General features: G+C 63.5%; 1 protein-coding gene and 1 long non-coding RNA gene across 6 annotated transcripts in view; one reads left to right on the top strand and one right to left on the bottom strand.

The window, feature by feature from the left end:
* Positions 1 to 19,853, bottom strand: part of CAMK2B (calcium/calmodulin dependent protein kinase II beta) — a 77,017-nt gene that overhangs the window by 19,880 nt on the left and 37,284 nt on the right. For 4 of the 5 annotated variants that reach the window (XM_077849921.1, XM_077849919.1, XM_077849920.1 and 1 more), the window contains exons 3-6: positions 14,490 to 14,549; positions 8,940 to 8,994; positions 7,169 to 7,234; positions 1,814 to 1,886 (exon numbers count right to left, since the gene is read on the bottom strand). In XM_077849921.1, the coding sequence (XP_077706047.1) occupies positions 1,814 to 1,886; positions 7,169 to 7,234; positions 8,940 to 8,994; positions 14,490 to 14,549 (254 nt within the window). Of the gene's footprint in view, positions 1 to 1,813; positions 1,887 to 7,168; positions 7,235 to 8,939; positions 8,995 to 12,641; positions 12,754 to 14,489; positions 14,550 to 19,853 lie in introns of those variants that run through there. The other variant, XM_077849923.1, reaches the window with a different exon arrangement.
* LOC144284831 (uncharacterized) lies at positions 12,777 to 19,018 on the top strand. Its single transcript, XR_013353250.1, has 3 exons — positions 12,777 to 12,864; positions 16,478 to 16,630; positions 16,764 to 19,018. It is a non-coding gene; the product is annotated as an uncharacterized LOC144284831 (long non-coding RNA).

A 19,853-nucleotide genomic window follows, 5' to 3' on the forward strand; every position in this document is an offset into this window, starting at 1 on the left:
GTCCTGTACGCAGGGCCCCTCCCGCCCCGGCCTGGCCGCCTGTGGCAGTCGGCGGCGTGGAGCACTCGGAGCTCACGGCCTCTGGGCTCCGTTGTCTCTGGCCACAGGGGGGCTCCCAGGGCCCCCTCCCCTCCCCTCTCCTTCCCCCCATCTGGCAGGCCCACTGAGACCACACTGCCATGTCAGCGCCCCAAGAAAGGCAAACACTGCCCCAGAAAAGCTGAGTTCACACTGCTGGGTGCCCTGACAACAGTCCCTGGAGCCTGGGAAGGAAGCCGGACCCATGGCAGAAAGTGGGTCCTCCCCTGGCCCCTTGGCCCCACAAGCTGGCTGGACAGCTCTGTCGCCCATGTGACATGTGGCCTTGCCCGCCCAGAACAGCTCAGAAGGCCCTGGACATCCTCACTTTGCCCATGTGAGCAGGGCTGGGGGGACCCTGCCTCCCCATCACCTGCACCGAGGGATCTGAGTGGCAGGCGGGGGCTTCATCAGCCCAGAGGCACCAAGGCAGCACCAAGGGATGTGCTGGGTCCCCACCCCAGCTCCACACCCCTCCGCCCCCACACCTTGCTGCGAGCAAGTCCACCACAGTACCACCTCTGGGGCTCCGTCCCCACAGGGGACAGGGGTCCTCTCCAGAAGAGGAGAGGCCGTCTGGCCTCCACAGCAGGCAGGAGACGGAGAGCCCATGCGTCCTGCCCTTCTGCTCTTTTCAGCAAGGGTTGTTTACCCCCGGGTCACACCTGGGCCAGAGGGAGCACCCATCTTCATTCCTATGCCGTGGCCTCAGGGTGAGCTACGACTCATAGGGTCCAGGAACCAGGTGGGAACGCATGCCTCCAAGTGACGCTGCTTCAAACAATATGGTGACAGACCGTGAAGCCCCAAGGGCAGACAAGGCGGGCTTAAGGCGCAGGCAGAGGGATGCAGGACCACGTGGGGTGTGCAGAGAGAGACGTGAAGGGCATAGGAGGGGGTGCTGGGCCCACTCCCGGTGGGATGTCGTCCCCAGAGCAGCCCCGCCAGGATGAGCTCACACACACACACACACACACACACACACACACACACACACACACCCCTTGGTGGCCCAAGGCATGGCCCCAATTAGCGTGAGCACCAGAGTGCCTGTGGGAAGGCTGGTCTCAAATGCCACCTGGGGACTCTCAGAGGGAATGATGGCTCCCTCACACCCTAGAGAAAAAGCTGGCAGGAGCCCAGCCTTAGAGACACGAGGAGGCGGGGAAGGCAGAGGGGGCGCTGTTCCTCCTGAGGCCACACTGTGCCCTGGGGGGTGACAAACTGTTTTGCCCAGAGCTGAGCCAGGGGCAGCAGACACTTCCAGAATGGGCTGGACACTGGCAGCGACCACCAGGGCTGGCCCTGAGCTCACCCCTACGCCCTTGGCATCAGCCCCACCTGTGCACACATCACCTGTGTGCCCCCCTGCCAGGTCTGTGTCCCACCTGGAGCCCGGAATGACACCCCAGGTGACATGTGCTAATAGGCTGATTTTTGACCACTGCCTCTCAGTCCTGAAGCCTGGAGGCATCTGGAGGGACGTGCGCACACACACACACACACACACGTGTGCACGTGCATTCTCACATGCGTGTACACACATGCACACACAAGTACACACCTGCGCACATTCTCACACATCTGCATGCACCTTCTTGCACCCCCACACACAAGCTCATGCACACTCACACGCAGCAGCTCCTGGCACTCCCACTGCCCCTCCAGGGCCTCCTTTTTCGAGACATGCAGGTACAGACGACAGACACCTGGCAGAGCAGGGCGGGGGACTCACCTTGAGATCCCTGTGGACGACCCCCATTTGGTGGCAATGGAGAACCGCCTCCAGGATCTGCTGGATGCAGTGACTGCAGCAAACAGCAGGCGTGTTAGTGAGGGTGGCCTCGAGGGGCAGGGGGGCAGGGTGCAGGCATGGGGTGCTGTGTGGCACTGGGGTTGTGGGGAAGCAGGGGATCAAGATGCAGCCTGCCATATGGGAGAGGAGACACCGGCCAGAAGAGAGTCTCCAGGACCCTTCCTCACCCCCACGGGCTGGCAGAGGGCACAGCCAGCCCCCTGCACCCCTGCCCAGCCGTCTCCTCTGACCCAGTAAGCGACACTTAGAGGAAACACCTCTGGTCCCCGTGCACCCTCCCCAGGCTCACACCGACTGCGCCCAAAGCTGGGCCAGGCGCCCTCCGAGAGGGGGCTAGGGCTGAGCCCACACCCTGCCAGGCAGGCTGGCACCACGCAGCAGGGTGGCACCCGAGCACCAGGACCACACTCTGTTCTGGGGCAGCTGCTGGAGCGTTAACAGCCCCAAACGTCCACACTGACTGCTGGCTGCTGTGCTGGGCCGCCCGGGGCTCTGAGCCAGGGAGCAGTCTGGGGCCTTCTGGGCGGGAGGGAGAGGTGGGGGCCACCCTCAGGCACCTCGGACACCTGTGCATGAGCAACATCACCCGAGCACAGACCCTGACACCCGCCCCGCTACACACACCAGCTTCTGGCCTGAGCCCACCTCCCCCAGATGGCCCAAGGGGTGCACATAGTTTCCAGCTGCCCCCAGAGCCAGCCACAGGCCGCCGGGAGCCCTGGACCTGCCTGGGACCATAGTCACAGCCCTGGACCTGCCCGGGCCACAGTTGCATCCCCTTTTGGTGGCGGTGGGGGGTGCAGACTGCTTCAGGACCCCTCCTGCCATAGCTAGACCCTGCGAGGTGATGGCCAGTCAGCTGTGGCGTGGGCTTCGTTTTCCTAATGGCGCACTCCAGGCGGGGTGAGGGACCAGACCGGTTCCTCAGATAGCTCGGGCCACACCTGGGGACCATCGCCTGCTGCCTGAAAAAGGAGACCTGTTTCCTCCCTGCAGCGGCCAGAGCCTGGCGACCTGCTGATTGATGATTCCTGAGCTTTGTGGAGGTCAGGAAACAACCCCTGATACCACCCTCCCATGTCCTGAATCTCCTGCCCTCGTGTCCTAGGGTCTCCTGTCCCATGTCCTGGCCTAACTTGCCCTCAAAGCCTTTCCTGCTCACATGACTCCCACAAAGTACTCAGTCCCCGGGGATCCTCATCTGTGTCCCGGTGGCACCAGGCCCACATCCAGCCACTGCCAGCCCCCGTTCTACAGGCACAGGCTCGGCCCCTGTGGGCTGATCCCTCACAGCAAGCTCACCATGGGGGTGGGGGGTTGGAGGTGGAGGGAACCCACTCCACGGGGCAAAGCTCTTTGGAGGCCCCCTGCTAAGGCCAGGCAGGCCACTGGGTACAGCGGAGACAGGGTGACACCCCCAGCACTGGCCACTGAGGTCGCTGAGCCAGGGCCCGGGGTGGGAAACACCAGAGACCGGCCTCCAGAGACCGGCCGCTCACAGCCGACCCGGAGCCCTGGGCCATCAGATCTCTGAGGCCACCCGCACGCAGCTTCTGCCCGGAGCGAGGGGAGCCCAGGCGGACCAGCGCCTTCCTGGGCTGCGACGGCTCTGCCCCGGCAAGCCCCCAGCTGTACACCCTGCAGGCCCTTCCCGGCACCGCGGCCTCTCCGCCCCGGGCAGGTGTGGCCTGGGCCTCCGGCTGCTCCCGCCAGCCCTGGGGTGACCTGGCTTCCGGGCAGACCTGCTGAGCCCGCGGCACATCCTGCTTCACCTCCAGGTCACGCACATCCCGCCTTCACCCGGAGACCATCCCGTGGCGGGGACAGCGCCCTCTGCACGCCCCATGTTGGCCGTGCCCACAGCAGTCCCACGGCAGCCGCGGGCTCGGGGTGGGTGTCCCTGCACTGGCCCGCGGCCTCCGTGGCAGTGGACAGGTGGCTCTCTGCTCCCAATTCTGTCTCTGCCCCACCCAGCAGCAAGACGTTCTGAGACTGTTTGTTGGACCCACGGGTCCATGTGCTGCGGGACAGACTAGTAACGTGGGCTCCGGGCGGGTGGGCTGCACCCTGCCCTCCCCATCCCTCCTGGGAGTGCCGGGCCCAGACACGCACCAGACACACGAGGCCAGCAGAGGGGCTGCATCTCTGCGACAGCATTGCAGGACTTGGCTGTGCCTGTGACTCTGAGGACCTGCTCCAAAAGCTTCACAGCCACCCCGGGGGGAGAAATGGGCTGGTTCCCCCCCCCCCCCCCCCCCCCCCCCCCCCCCCGCCGCCCGGAATGAATGGGCCGAGCACACTATGGGCAGCCCTGCCCTGGGGGGGCCCCCGGGGCTCAGACCACCGGCCCTCATCCCCACTCCAATCTGAGCCCACAACCTTGGTGCCATTATCCCCATGGGACCTTTCTTCGGGGGGGGGGGGGGGTCAGAGTTATTCCCAAGAGAGCTGCAGACACTGGCTGGGTCCTGGTCCCAGACCTCTGGGCTCAGAGGTTACCTCTGCTGTGCCCCTGCCTCCTCCTCCTCCCACTCCCCCTCCTCCTCCCCTTCCCCCCCCCCCCCCCCCCCCCCCCCCCCCCCCCCGCCTCCTTCTCGCTGGGGCAGTGGAGTCTCAGGAGGCCCTTCAAACATCTCTCAGGAGCCACTATCTTACTAGCCTTTTAAAAACCGGGTTCTAAATATTTTGAATTTTGATTTGCCTGCATTTGCCTGCTTTGGAAAAGACCCTTCAGTTTTCCCACAAACTGCCAAATTCCTCCCAAGTGGGAAGAAGAAAGAGGTCAAAAAAGCAAGTCCTGCTTTGCCCCTGCCTCCTCCAGAGAATCCAGGCGCTAGGAGCCAAGGACTGCTCTGCCGCGAGCAGCACCCCTGGAAGGGCCGCCGATTCACCTACCGGGGCCCGGACCACCCCGCGTGGCCAGCCTCCTGGGTCCCTGCCTCAGCAGGCCCCAACCCCTCCCGGCGGCGTGGGGGGTGTCCCTGGACACAGGCAGTCAGCACTGCCGCCCTCCCAGGATGGGAGTGAGCTTCAGCCCGTCTGCTACGGTTCCCGACGACGCCTGTGGGTCATGAATGTCCACCCAGGTTCTGTGGGGCCCTCCGGCCTGCAAACAAAGCACCAGCGCAAAGGGCAAATGCAGGGCATCTCCGCCTCGACCCAGGGGCCAGAGCTGCTGGGAGAAGAGGCCACTCCGATCGCAGCTTTATCAGCGGGGGCAGCTGGAGGCGTGGCCCCGGGGCGTCCTGCTCCCCTTGTCCCCTCCTCAGGGCTGGGCCATGAGTAAGGCAGGCTTTGTGAGAGAAAGCTAGGCATTGTGTGTGCACCCCAGCCCCATCTCCTCTGGGCCAGTTCCAAGGGGTCTCGAAACCAGGAGAGCCTCCACGACAGCCCCCGATAGGCCAAGAGGCCTGCAAGAGGGGCAGGTGGTGAGGAAAGAGCTCTGAGGCCACAGGTGCTGGGAGCACCGGGTGTGGGGCATGGCCGGACACAGAAGGCAGGCCCTGTGGGCAGGCTGGGGTGGGCCGGGGGTTCCCAGCCAAGGGGGAGCTGCAGCAGCAGGCGGGATCGCCCCTCAGCCAAGACCACCTGCTGCGGACCACAGGGGAAGTACCAGGCCCCCGGGGAAGTGGTCGGTGCCCAGGACTAAGGCCCCCGGAGCAGGGCGTTCCAGGCTGGGAAACGGAGGGCTGCGAAGGCAAACTGCCCGGATGGAGGCAGCCAGGTAGTCCTGGTGGCAGAACTGGAAGGCAGCCCTTCTTATTCCGGCTCTGCCCTGGTGGTGGGCCCCAGGACCTTGACTGCCCGGCCCATCTGGGGCCCGTGGGCCCCAGAGCTCCTCCCACCTGGAGGGGCCTGCAACTGAGGGGCCCCGGAGCTCCTCCTACCTGGCGGGGCCTGCACCTGAGGGCCCCGGAACTCCTCCCACCTGGCGGGGCCTGCACCTGAGGGCCCTGGAGCTCCGCCCACCTGGCGGGGCCTGCACCTGAGAGCCCCAGAGCTCCTCCTGGCCCAGCTCTGCTCCATTCCTACTTTTCTTGAAAGAAGAAAATAAGAGCCAGAACTTCCTGCTCCAGAAGGGGACCAGCACTCCCAGGCTAGTGAGCAAAATGAAGGTCCTCCATCAAGGACCCTCAGAAAAGCAGCCTGTGCCCCGGCACTCTCCGGCAGGCAAGGCAGAGGAGAAGCCTAGCCCCACCTGTCTCTGACACCCTCCCAACCCTGGCCCTGACTCTGGCGGACCACCCGCCTTGGGCTCTGGGGTCTGTGGGGACCCAGGCAGCTGCGGGACTCACTCAGGCCATTAGCAGCAGGCGAGGTCACCCGCGGGTGCAGAAGCAAGTCACGAAAAGCTACTTTAAAAAATAATTATTCATTTCCTTGATTAGAAAAGAAATACATGCTCATTAATAAAATTTTTAGAAATAAACAAGTAACAAAAAAATAAAAAAGGGAAGCATCCATAGTTAATGCCACTTCGAGATGACCAGTGTCAGCCTTTTATCTCTGTAAAGCGAGGGTCCCACCCCAGGGGGCAGGGAGCTGCTGGTCTCAGTGGTGTGCAAGCTGAGACGCAGGGTTAGGAGTGGCACTCCCGCAGGGGCCATGGCAGGTCACCAAGGGCCTCTCCTTCCAGGAAGAAGGGCCCTGCATCCCAGCAGCATTCTGCAGTGGCACCCAGAGGTCACTGGGCCCCTCATCCCCTGTGATGGCAGACCCCAGTAGGAAGGGCTGCCCCAGAGCCCACACGGAAGTGTCATCCAAAGGAAGCCTGAGTCCCTCCATCGCTGCACATGGGGCCTTGGCTTCCCACCCACAGCCATCCCATGAAGGAAAGCCAGCAGACATGTTCTGGGGCACAGGCCCCCCTCGCCTTCCCATCCTGCCTCCAGCCGTGGGAGAGTGGCATGGAAAGGGATCCCTGCCCTGTGTTTGGAAGAGCATTTGGAAAGGCCCCCTGAGTGCCCGCTGTGGGCCACAGATGAGGTCCAATGGAGGGGCAGGAGAGGGACACCGGTCACTCCCCCTTCCGGCCGCCCCAGGGAGAAAGCCCTCTGTGGGCCAGTCCCCACCAGTTGCCCACTGCTCTGGGCACCTCTCAGGAGCTCCCAGTAGGGCTCAGATGGGCTGGCAGCTGGGCCATGGACTAACCCCAGCCCGGCTGACCGTCTGCCTAGGCCCCGTTAGCCGCTATGCACACAGGAGCACACGTGGGCCACGGGGGCAGGGGTGGGGAGAGGAGAGGGCGGGAAGGAGTGAGGGCTGCACACCCACCTGGCATCCGCCTCACTGTAGTACTCTCTGGCCACGATGTCCTCGAAGAGCTCCCCACCCGTGACCCTGCAGGCAAGGCAGACTGAGGTCACAGACTCCAGAGACCCCATCATCCTCGTCACTTCCATCACTGTCATCACCACAGACAACATCAACACCTATACCACCTCCCCCTCCTCCATCTCCTCCTCCACCTCCTCAGAAGATGACAGTGGGGAGACCTGTCTGCCCCTGAATCCACACTTTCCCCAAGTCTGGGGCCCCCTGAAGGGGATGCCAACCCAGGCTAGAAGTAGTTCCCCAATTCTGGCGCCCCAGGCCTTAGAGGGTCTGTAGTATGACAGGGAAGGCTGTGGTGGGGGCAGGGGCCGGTCTCTACTCTTCCCCACTCCCTCCCTGTGGCCCAGGGCGTCCTGGGTGCCCAGAGCAGGGGCTGCAGCAGGGTCAGGACAAGTCTGTGGGCTGCAGAGGCTTTCGGGGAGGGCCTGCCGGGCCTAGGCCCTTCCTCTCCCCACGCTCTGCAGACACACCAGCCAAGGACCTCTTGTTGGCCTCCCAGAGCCTCTCCCCATACTCCTCTGCCATGTAGGCCCAGAGACATGAACCTACACATGTACATGCACACACCACGTATGCAGTTACACATGTGCACACACACGCATTAGCATGCACACGTGTGCACATGGACACCCATACCCTGCTCTCTCCCTCCCTGTCTTCTGAATCACACCCACCCACTTGTTCACTGCCACCAGGGCCTAGGCATGGCTACCCTCCAGCCTCTACACTGTCTGTGAAGGAGGCAGGTGAAGCTGGGTGGGTGTGGGGGCCCACGGGGGTGACAGCAAGCCTGCCCCCTCTGCAGGGGCCACTTCAGGGGCCGTGGCACAGACGTTTGGGGACAGCCCCAGCCTGGCAGTGGCAGCTGTGTCCCAGGCCAGCCCTGGCCACCTGACGGGCAACTCAGAGCATTGTCTTGTGGAACACTGGGGTGTTGAGAGGTGACCAAGCCTCTACAGGGACAGTCCCAGCCTCCCTTGACCAGAGGACCTGGAGCGCTGGTCCACTGAGGGCTCCTGAGGCTGCCCAACAACCGTGGCAGCATCTGTCCTTTGAGGGAAGAGCAGCTGCCCCGTGCAGGTGTCCCATCACACTGGTGACAGCACCCTGGCCACGCAGCCATCCAGAGGCCACTAGGGGCCGCCCAAAGCCTACGGCCCCTGCCCACTCCCTTCCCAGTCCCCAGCCACACTGACTCACAGAGAGCTAAATATAGCTGTGTAGTGGGAGCTGTCAGGGAAGGACAGGGATGAGCTCACTCCTAAATCCAGCAGGAAGTTAGAGGCGCCAGAAGCCCCAAAGCCTGCACATCAGACGCTGCACACGCACACGTGTGTATACACAGACACATAAGTGTATGGACGTGCACACGTGTACACACGCGTGCACGCACACACACGCTCATGCCAGTGGGCTGTGGTGAGGACTCCAGAGGAACGCCCTGTGACCGCTCCTGGGGTCCTCTCCTTCCTCTCACCCCTCTGCCCGGGCCCCCCCGGGGTCCCGTAGACAAGAGGGCCCAGGGGGCAGATCCCACCTTGTGGGGCTCCGGGCACCAATGGTGCAAAGCACATAGGGGGTGGGGAGGCTGTGCTGGTGTGGCTGCAAGGTAGGGGGCCTGGGAGTCGGGCCAGCCCCCGGGGGTGATCCCCACTTCTGCCCCCAATTCCCACCCCGCTGGGAGCCCTGCATCCCCAGCTCCAGCACTTACAGATCAAAGACCAGGTAGTGGAAGCCCTCCTCGGAGATGCTGTCGTGGAGGCGCACTGTAGGAGACAGGGGGCTGTGAGGGGCTGGCCCAGCCTCTATCAGCCCTTGCCACCCAGCCCCCCTCCCTCATAGGGGGCCCCCACCGCATAGGTAGGGGCAGGGCCAGGTGGGCGGGCAGCAGGCAGAGGCCAAGGAGAGAGCCCCGGGTGCCCGGCAAGCATCCCCAGGGCTGTAGCCTCTGGGCGTCTGCTGGTCCCGGGCCGGCGGGGGAGCAGGCGGGCTGGGGTGCAGGGCGGAGGCTCGCCGGACATCAGACGGGCCCTGGACAGGAGCTGCTTACAGGAGAGGAGTGCAGGGGGCCCGTTGCTTGCCGCTTGGGACCAGCTACGGGGCCCAGGGAGGCCCCGGGGGGCTCCAGAACAGCACCCTGCCGGGTGCTCCCCTAAGCTGTCTGCTTGTTCTTGGGCCCCTGAGCCTGGCACAGCACACACCCGAGCCCCCCGCTCCCGGGCACACTGGCGTGCCTTAAGGGAGGGGAAGGAAACAGCCCCGAAAGCAGCCTTGACCCAGCACACCTGGGGCCCAGCACACCTGGGGCCTAGCACACCTGGCCGGAAGCCGGGCCGCACCTGGCGCCGCCCAACAGCAACGATGCCCGGGAATGGTCACACGGCCGCCTCCCCACACGTTTGGGAGCCTGCCCCCCGCAGATGCCGCCGATAGCCTCCAGCCGCCCGACAGCTGGCACCCCAGGGCCCCCAGCCCAGCTCCCCGGCGCACAGCCCGGAAAGGCCGAGTGGCTCCGCATCCAGCATCCCCCCCAGCCCCCCGCCAAGTGCTCACGAACAAGGTCTCCCGGGGACGTCAGGGTGGACTCCTGCCCACACCCCAGCCCAGGGCTTACTGCGGGCTGGCCTGCTTCTCCCCAACACCCCAGACCCCTGCTCACTGCAACCTCTGCCCAGGCCCCTCCTGCAAAGTCTGGGGAGTGGGGAGTGGGAGCTCACCACCTCCTGGTGCCCCCCTCCCCCCGCCTTGAGCCCCAAGCAGGGGAAGGCCTGGGCACCCTGAGGGGCATTCCAGGGGGCCTTCCTCCCCTTCCCCGGGGGGCGGGCCAGGGGTCCATAATGCTGGGTGCCGCAGGAGGCCCCCGCCCCCAGTGCTGGTGGGAGGGCCGGGCTCCCAGGCCCAGCCAGGGGGGTCCCACCCCCTCGCCTGGGAGCCACGGGGAGTCTGGGAGTGGAGCCTGTGTGCGTGTGCACACGTCTTTAAAAAAAATCTTTTAACGTTTAAAAAGGAACTGCACCTTATTTTAACGGTTTAGAAGAAAACCCGTCTAGCGTATCAGACGGGACTTCTGAGAGAACAGAGCAACAAGACAGTGAGCTCACAAATCCACTTACAGAAACACAGGCAATCCCTGACACCACAAGCAGGGTGCCCGGTAACGACAAAGCAAGTCCTGCCGCACCCCGAGTCTGGCCTGGAAGCCCCCCAGGCCACGAATCCTCCGAGGCCTGCGCCTGAGTCCCAGGCCAGGGGGCACCGGGCAGCCTCTGGACGGCCGGTGGCAGGAGAGCCACCAGGAGGGGCGACACCACCAGCTGCGGGCCTGAGCACCAGGAGATGGGAAACCTCTCCCCAGCTGCCCCGGCCTCTGCTGTCCAGGCAGGAAGCCCTCAGGGCGAGTCCTCCATGGTGCCCACCTGCCCAGCTCAGGGGGGACCACCCAGCAAAGGAGGTGGGCTCTAGCCTCAGCAGCCATCATGGAGCCAGGCCCTGGGGAGAGAGGATTAGTATGCAGAGGGGAAGCTGAGTGGAGGCTGGGGAAGACTGAGGGAGGCTGAGGGAGGCTGGGCAAAGGTGGGGGAGGCTGAAGGGAGGCTGGGGGGAGGCTAGAGGAAGGCGGTGGAGAGGCTGAGTGGAGGCTGAGGGAGGCTGTGAGGAGGCTGAGGGGAAGCTGGAGGGAGGCTAGGAAAGGTTGGGGGGAGGTGGAGGGAGGCTGGGAGTAGGTTGGATGGAGGTTGGATGAAGGCTGGGGGAGGCTGAGGGAAGCTGAGGGGAGGCTGAGTGGAGACTGTGGGAGGGTGCTGGGAGGCTGGGAAGAGGGTGGATGGAAGCTCCAAGGAGGCTGAGGGAGGCTAGGGGGCAGCTGGAGGGAGGCTGGGGGAGGCTGGGGAAAAGTTGGGGGAGACTGGGGAAAGGTTGGGGGAGACTGAGGAGAGGCTGAAGGAAGCTGAGGGGAAGCTGGGGGACCCCTTGTCTCTAAAGAAAAACTGTACCAGCTGGGGAGGGCTCTGGCTGGGCAGCTGGTGCTGGGGGGCCGGCTCTGTGCACCCCATTCCCCGCGTGACGGCTCAGCACAGGCCCCGCATGCCCACCCCGTGCTCTGCAGCCCGCAGGGCGGGGCTGGCGCCTCCAGGACCAGAGCCAAAGAGCACAGTGGTTCCGGCAAGTTCACTACGGAGCCGCCGCCGGCTCTGTGGCCACAGAACTGAAAGCAGCAAGGACACAGAGCCCCGCACACCCAGGTCCACGGCCCACGCGGGAAAGGCCGTGTCGGCCGTCGGGGAAAGGAGCGGCACACTGTCCGTCCATACGGAGCATGTTACTTAGCCTCGAAAAGCAAGGAACGTGAGCACCCGGCTACAAGGTGGGCGGGCAGTGGGGAGTCCCAGCTGGACCCATGGGTGATCGATCCCACCTCCGGTCCCTAGCGGGGACCAACCCACAGACACAGCACGCATGGGAGGTCCTGGGCCTGAGAGGCCAATGGGAGTCAGTGCTCCTGGATGCAGACGTTCCGGCAAAGACGGTAGGAAGTTTGGGTACAGGGTGGTGACGGCTGCACACGTACATGCGACTGACCCACACACCTAGAAACGGTTACAATCATAAATATTACGTGTGTTTTACTACAGCTTAGGGGGGGAAAGCAGCACCGTGCTCCTCATTCTCCCTCCCTCTCCTGTCTCCGTGTCCCCGTCCCCATGCAGCCTGGGGACCCACTGCCACGTCTCAAAGATGCTCAAATGGCCCTGACGAGACGTCCATGGAGGGAGTCCAGCCTCCCACCACCAGCCCCATGAGTGAGCTCCCTGGGAAGCAAACCATAAAGATTCAGGAAAACCTGTGGAGATGCAGCTCTGGCCCGTGTCCCTGGCCCAGGTGCCCCAAGGACCCCGATCTGCTCCTGCTGTCTCGAGGCCCACGTTTTCATTCTGCTCGGATCCCGCAGGTCACGCAGCCACCCTGCCGCGCAGCTGACGGGCCCTCGAAACCACGAACGGAAAACCAGCGCCCCGCGCCTGAGTCGTGCTGCCGGCAGCACAGGTGCGCCTTGACCCAGGTGGGGAGCCCCAGAAGCTCAAGGGCTGCAGACCCCGCAGGAGCCGCCACGACCTGCCCTTGAGCATCCCCAGGTCACTCAGCAGAGGGGGCTCGGCCTGGCCTCCACCTGACTCCTCCAGGCTCCTCCCGGGCACTCCCTGGGGGTGCCCACCTCCACTGTGCAGATGGGGAAACTGAGGCTCCTGCACCCCCACACCCTGAACACAGTGCTCCCTGAGGATGCAGTGGAAGACGGGGAGCCCCTCCACTGCACTTGGCCGAACAAGGTCCCCTTGCCTCCCCCAGGGGTCTGGGGGGCACTTCGGTCTAGGGTGAGGCTGGGCAGACCCAGGCCCGGGCCAAGCCCCCTCACCTGCCCCTAGACAGCTCCCACGACTCCCCAGAGAGCCCCTCCAGAGTCTAAGGGAACGGGACGTCCCCTCTGCACCCGTCTCAGTCCTGCCTTGTGTTCTAGAATGTTTCCTCTGTACTTCAGTCTCTGCTCCACCTCCCCCATGTTCTAGAATGTTCCCTCTGCACTGCAGGCTCCCTGGTGTTCTGGAATGAAGCTGCTATGAGGACTTCAGGGTCTGATCGTAAGTGACCAGGAACAACACCAGGCATCCAGGCAGAGCGAGATATCTTTTGAAGAACTGTCCCAAAATGCCAAACCAAAGAACACCTAGGTCCTCCCGCTATTTAAAGGGGATTCTTGATGATTGCTCAAAGTGGTGACCTACTGTGGCCTGGTGCTCAGGGGAAGCAGGGGAGGGGGCTGGCGGGAGGGGGAGGGGTGGAGTTGGCCGGTGGAGGTGTCTGCCAGGAGCACCAGGAAAGAGTTTTCAGCCTGGAGCCACAGAGGGCCCCAGCCACAGAGGGCCCCAGCCGGGTTGGGGAAGGTCAGAAGTCAGACCGAAGCCCATCATTTGTGCAAACATTCCCCCCCCACCCCGCCAGCGAGGAATGGCCTGGGATCCCTGTGGACACCTGGCACACTGGTGGAAGGTTCCAGTTCGTGGGCCCACCGCAGGCCCCTGAGTCAGCTTTCCAGGAGCAAGTCAGGGCCCTGCATGCCAGCGGGTCCCACACACTGGGCTTGAGAACCTGGAGTAAAAGCGCTGGGCGGGACCCGGGGCTGCAGCAGCCTTGGTACAGGGGGCCGCCCAGGATGTGGGGGTTCACTTCCCCCTGTCCTGCAGGGCCACAGGTTCCCAGGACCAGCTCTAGGGACTGGCAAAGGCTTTCCGGAGCCCCTTGGGCCTCCATGAGGCCAAGCCCTGTTTCAGGAGTGACATGTGCCCCGCACCCCCCAGGCCAGTGGCTCCAGAACTGGCTGCTCCACACCTCCTGCTACTCTTTTTAAATAGTATCCTGGGCACTGTCCTGGCACAACTAAACGAGAATCTTGACAGGAGCGGCCCAGGACTCCACCTTGACAAGCTCTAGAGGCAGCAGACCTGTCATCCCCTCCATGCCCCCTGGCTACTTCGTGCAGTGGGCCCCTCAGAAGTCCCTAAAGGGCCAGAGGTGGAGCAGGGAAGGCAGGTGGACATGCACACCTGCCCCCGGGGCAGCAAGCAAGGACCACCCTAGAACCACAGGGGTGGGCATGTGGCCAAGTGAGGGCCAAGTGCCTCGGAGGCCCCAATGGACTTCTAGGGTGTGCTGCTCCTACAATGGTGTCACTTACAGGGATATGACCTGGAATTTCAGAGAAAGGGTGACCATCCTGAGGTGAAGGCTCCAGGCTCCCGAGGCTCCCCTGCCCCTGACAGGACCCCAGCCCCAGGCCACACAGTTCTAAGGACTGGCAGGCGACAGCCAGGTCACCTGAACCAGACCTCAGACATCAGGCCGGGACTGCGCCTGCAGTGGTTTCTGAGGTTTCTGGTTTCCAAACGTTTTTCTTCTTAATTGGGCTGCCTGTGGCTTTTCTGAAGCCACAGAATGTTTTCACCAAGATCACAGCTTGGAGTTAGAGGGATGGGTGGGGCCCCATCCAGGTAGAGCTCCTGCACGGGGCTGCACCGACCCCCTCCCCCCCAGAATCACTGCAGGTCAGGAGGAAGAGCCATTTCCAGGGGCCTGGGGTGGCACGCTCGAATGGAGAAGGAACAGGGCGCCTCTGGGTGTCTCTCTACCAGTCTGATCGTCGGGAGGAAAAGGCCACAGGCCGCGGGGCAGAGAGCCGGGACCCCTACCCCCTGGGATAGCTGCTCACCAATGTTGGAATGCTTCAGGAGACGGCAGATTCGAGCTTCTCTCTCCAGCTTCTGGTGATCTGGGGACAGAAAACAGCACAGTGTGACCTCATGCCCCAGTAGCCAGCCCCCACCCCTCCCCTGAGCCCAGTACCACCCAGACCAGTGGGTGGCCCGGGGAGGGGCCCATCACCTCTCTCAGTATGCGGCTGCCCCCCGCCCTGCGGGCCCCTGGCCCGCAGTACTAGGGCAGGAAAAGGCTGCCCAGTGTTCGCCAGGAGAGGCCCACGGAGGCAGAGGCAGGAACCCCATGTGGTGCAGGGGGACAAAGTGCCGTACATTTCACGGCAGAACTGACAGCACCAATTTATCCTTCACTTCTCTGTCCTCAATCCATACACTGGAGCTTCCTGCTGAAACCTGTGTGTTCCTCATAGTTGGCTGTGGGGCTGGTGGACCAACGCTGTCCGCAGGGTGTGGGGGGGCAGCTGGGCAGCAGGCAGGGTCCCCATGAGCTTAGTAGGACTCTGCTGGACCTCTGGGGTGAGGGTGCACAGATCTACGAAACACTGGCCTGAATGGTGTGCTGGTGCAGGGGGAGCTGATGGCAGGGGGACCTGGTGCAGGGGGAGCTGATGCAGGGGGACCTGGTGCAGGGGGAGCTGATGCAGGGGGACATAGTGCAGGGAGACATAGTACAGGGAGACCTGGTGCAGGGAGAGCTGATGCAGGGAGACCTGGTGCAGGAAGAGCTGATGCAGGGGGACCTGATGCAGGGGGACCTGGTGCAGGGGGAGCTGATATAGGAGGACCTGGTGCAAGGGGAGCTGATGCAGGGAGACCTGATGAAGGGGGACCTGGTGCAGGGGGGGCTGATGCAGGGGAGCTGATGTAGGGGGAGCTGGCAGGGGAGGACCTGGTGCAGGAGTAGGTGGTACAGGGAGACCTGGTGCAGGGGGAGCAAGCTCTGGGCAATAAGGAACCAGCCTAGGAGCACCCCCAGCCCCAGCCCCAGTCCTCCTCTCAGCCCTTCGAGGCCAGCACTTCGGTTCCAGAGGCAGGGCCTCAAGGAATCAAGCAATTTATCAGAAATGTTCTATTTCAGACAAAGGTACGAGGACCATTTTAACAAGTGACGGAGATTTTAATAGCAAAACACCAAAAAAAAAGCCCCCACATTTCCATTGGCTAGAGAATGCAGAATTAACACAGCTACGGCCGCACAACAGGATTCACTCTTGAGCAGCGTGTGCGCGCCACCCCGGCTCACTCATATAAGGCTGTGTGAACAAGCCACTTACAAAGGAAGACCCAAAACGTGCTTTCATTCACACAGGGCACTGGTTCACACACGTGGCCAAACTGCCAAGAGAGGCAAGATGAGGAGGGCAGCTGCCCCAGGGTGGGGCATGCCCAGGGAGGGGGTGCCGGGGGTCCTGCACCCCCCTCCAGCCCTGCACCTGCTGAGCTCCTCAGAGCAAGGGCCTGGCACCAGCCAAGACCACAAGGCCTGCCTGATTGGCTGGGAACCCGCACACAGCACCCACCCGCAGGGTGCAGTTGATGTGAGCTCCTCAGGCCTGCCGGGCCCTGGGCGCTGCCTGGGGGCCAAGACCTAGGCATCTGAAGGCCCTTCTGCAGGAAGGGAGCCTGCTGCCTCCCTGCGGTCAGCTCTCCCTGGGCTGAGTGACGGTGCTGGGCTGTGGTAGGGGACAGGCTTGCAAACGTGCATGGCCCTTCCTCACACCCGCAGACAGGAACTCTTGGGGGATGCTCTCTGGGAACGCTCGGGTCCACCCCCACCCCCACCCCTGTCCACCCAGCCCTCCCGCCCCCGGAAACGCTAAGCCCTCCCTGCCCTGCCTGCCTGGCTCCCACCTGTGGCCAGGCGCCCGGGCTCTGCAGGGTCCCAACAGAGCAGCAGGGGGACAGGCCCTCACCCTATCCCTCGCCCCCTCACCCCCCACGCCCCCCGCGGCCTGGCGCTGTCCCGTCCCCTCTGTCACAGGAGCAGAGCCCAGTGGACAAGACACAGCAGGATTCACGACGGCAGACATGGGAAGGGGTCCGAGCACCCCCCCAGGAGGGATGGATTGGGCTCAACTGCAGCAGAACCGCACAGCGTGGATTCCTCCTTTCCATCCATACAAAGCCCAAACAGGCAACACTACACCTACCTGGGGGGTGGGAGCCACCTCTAGAGGCCTGGTGGAAGGGGCTGTCCCCACAGCCAGCACCGCGCCCCGCAATGCAGCCGGGGTGCTGGTTTCTCAGCGCCGTTTTTTCTCTCCTAGGATTTTAAGTTACTATCCTGAACGTTTTTCAAACCTAGAGGAAAGTAGCGCCAACACTACGAAATCCTCAGAAAAAGCACTTCTGCAGAATCTGTGCTTCCGTATGCACATGCTTGTTTTTTCGGAGCGTCTGAGAGAAGCCCCACACTTCACGTCCTCCCACCAGGTGACGGCTCAGCGAACACGTGGTCAGGACAAGGACGCCCTCCGCGTGACTCAGGGCAGCCCCTAACCCTGCAGACTGTCCAGCGCGACACAGAATGCGAACCTGACCTACAGGACCTACTCCAGCTTTGCCCACCGTCCCAAGAGCAGCGGAGCGGACACCCCCGAGGGTGGACGAAAACTGAGAAGCCGTCTACAGGGGGACAGGGCCGGAATGAAGCTCAGGTCACGTAGTGCTCAGGAGGATAGGCAGGGTGGGAGCTGGGGTCATTTTCATGCCCAGAAATCAGGACAAAACTGCATGTGGGAACCCACTTTTCAGAAGTAAGCCCCTTAAAAGACTATTTCATTCCTGAAAGCTGTCTCCGAGGGCACAGCCCCACCCAAAAGATGGACCGCATCCCGAGCGCATTTGGGGAGAGGAATTATTTGTGTGGGACCAGGAAGGGGAGGCCTGGCCCACGCAGGATCCACCCACAGCCACAGCAGGTCACTGACCCTCCAGGCCGTCCCTCTCGGTAGCAGACCAGCAGCGCACCCTGAAATTAACAGTCCAAGCCAATATTTCTGGGCCCCAGATAGAACGGGAGGCTGTCCCCTTCTTAGGACAGTCCCCTGGCTGTGGAAGGACGAAGCCAGCTCCCTCACCCTGCCCACAGCCCTGAATTCTTCCTACAGCGGTGCACAAGTTATTGCTCAGCTTCCAAACTAGTACCATAAGCCCCATCGTGGCCACAGTGAAGCAGGTCAAATTTAACCCGTGTCCCGGCCCTAAATTGCCAGCTGGAGCCGGGAAGGACACCTCCACTGCCTCCTGTTCTCCGGCGGGCAGCAGCATGCAGGATGGGCCAGCGACCCTGCACTAGCCCCAGGGCCTCTCAGAGCCGCTTGCTGCCCTGCTCATCCCTGCCACCCACCCCCTTCCCGGGGCTCTGGCCTGGGCGGCTGCCAGGACTTCACACACCAGACACCACAGCAGTGACCACTGAACAGCCTGGGGGGAGGGGGGGTGAAGCCGGGACAGTGCCTGGGCTGCCCAAGGCCCACAGCGCCCCAGGGTCCCCAGCCCAGCACCCCACCAGCCATGCCTGCTGCAGTGACGACCCGGCCGGGCGGGCAGCAGGCTACCCCAGGAGCGGCTCACCAGGCACCTGCCAGGGCTGTGGCCGGATGTCCTAAGTGTCCAGAGCACCCGGAGTTGCCCCGAGGACCAGACACCTGCCTCTGTGGCCCGACTGCCGGGACCACGGGTTAGAGCGCTATCATGGGATGATGGCACATGCCCCAGAATATGCTCAGTACCAGTGCTAAGGACAAGAGGACCCCAAGAATCTATCCCACTGACACCCTGTGTCCTGGCCCCAGATGTGGTCTCCTCTCCCCAGTCGCCTATGTCAGACCCAGCCTGCATCACCCCCACACGTGCACAAGCCCCAGGCACTTTTGACGTCATTTTGGGCGTATGGGTCTGAGAGTCACCTCTCAAACGGGATGGGGACAGAGGTGGGGGCCCAGGAATGAGGGCAGAGGCCAAGCGCCCCCAACATCTGGGAACCCCATAAAGGGGAGGCCCCCCTGCCCTATTCCCTCCTGAAGACCCCAGGCCAATACCGACCGTTTCCCGGGGACCCAGGGGACGTGGGCAGTTCCAGGTCACAAGGAGCAGGGGCAGCAGGGCCGTGAGCCCCGGGGACAGAAGAGGCACAGGCCCTGATGCTGCCTGCAGGAGACCAAGGGGACACCATCACACCATTGTGGGGGTCTGGAGAAGTCTGTGTCACGGGAAAGACTGGTTGTCACGGGGATTCCTGAGTTCAACCGGGAATCGTCTGGACACACCTCTCACACGCTTGAGATACATTCGCACACCTGCTCCCATGAGGAGGGCTTAGCCCATAAAACGGCTCTTTGTTTCTCCCACTCAAGAAACAGGGTTACAGAGAAAACAGCATTCATTCACATCCTGTGAAACAGCAAAATAGACACAGGACCCCAAAACACCAGTGACCCCCCTGCTGCCCCCTGCCTGAATCCCAGACCTGCAGCTCCACAGCCTGCAAGGCCGGGAAGCCCTCCTGGGTTTCCCACCACCACCGCTGCACCAGGCCTGCCCTGAACGCTGGGTACCCCCCCGGGGTGCGTGCCCCCAGGCTCAGGGGCTGGGGGCCAGGTCGGGGGGTGGCTGCAGCGGAGCCCTGTACACCCCACACCGTTCAAACCCCAGGAGCCCCGCAAGCGACAGGAGGCAGGGGCTACTCAGAGCTGTCACCGTGCCATGCCACATGGGGCCACACGTGGGCACCGTCTGTACCATGTACACAGCAGGCCTGACCCATCGCACTCCAACAATGTCCCGGGGAATGGCAGAGGGAGACTGAATCCAGCTCCACACAGCAAGTGCCCCAGGCAGGGCCCCCCAGACAGGGTCTTCCCCCAGGCAGGGTCCCCCCCAGGCAGGATCTCCCCCCAGGCAGGGTCTCCCTGCAGGGCCCCCCCAGGCCATGTCCCCCCAGGCAGGGCCCCCAAGCTGAGTCAGGAAGCCGAGGGTGGTGGGAGAGAACATCTTCCGCCACACTGTAGCGTGAGTGGCAGTCCCAGTCAAGGAAGCAGGTGCACAGACCCCAGGCTGGGGCTCCTCGTGGCCTCCTCCGGCCCTCCCAGCCCTGCCACCATCCTCTACCCGCCCCGGCCCCCCACCTGCTCCCTGGCTGTGGGTGACTCAGAGTAGAGCTGGGGTGGGGAGGGTGCCAGGAGAAGGGGGACAGGAGGGACGTGGGTGGGTGCCTGGCCCCTCGCCAGCTGCCAGGAGCAGCAGCAGAGCTGTCACGGGCAGAAGGACACCCGCGAGGCACTGGCGCAGGCGGAGGAGGGATGGGAGGGGGAGACGGGCCCACCTGGCAGGAGGAGCTGCCAACCTGCCCCCTC

The sequence above is a fragment of the Canis aureus genome, chromosome 15 (assembly GCF_053574225.1).
Source record: "Canis aureus isolate CA01 chromosome 15, VMU_Caureus_v.1.0, whole genome shotgun sequence".
NCBI classification, from domain to species: Eukaryota; Metazoa; Chordata; class Mammalia; order Carnivora; family Canidae; genus Canis; species Canis aureus.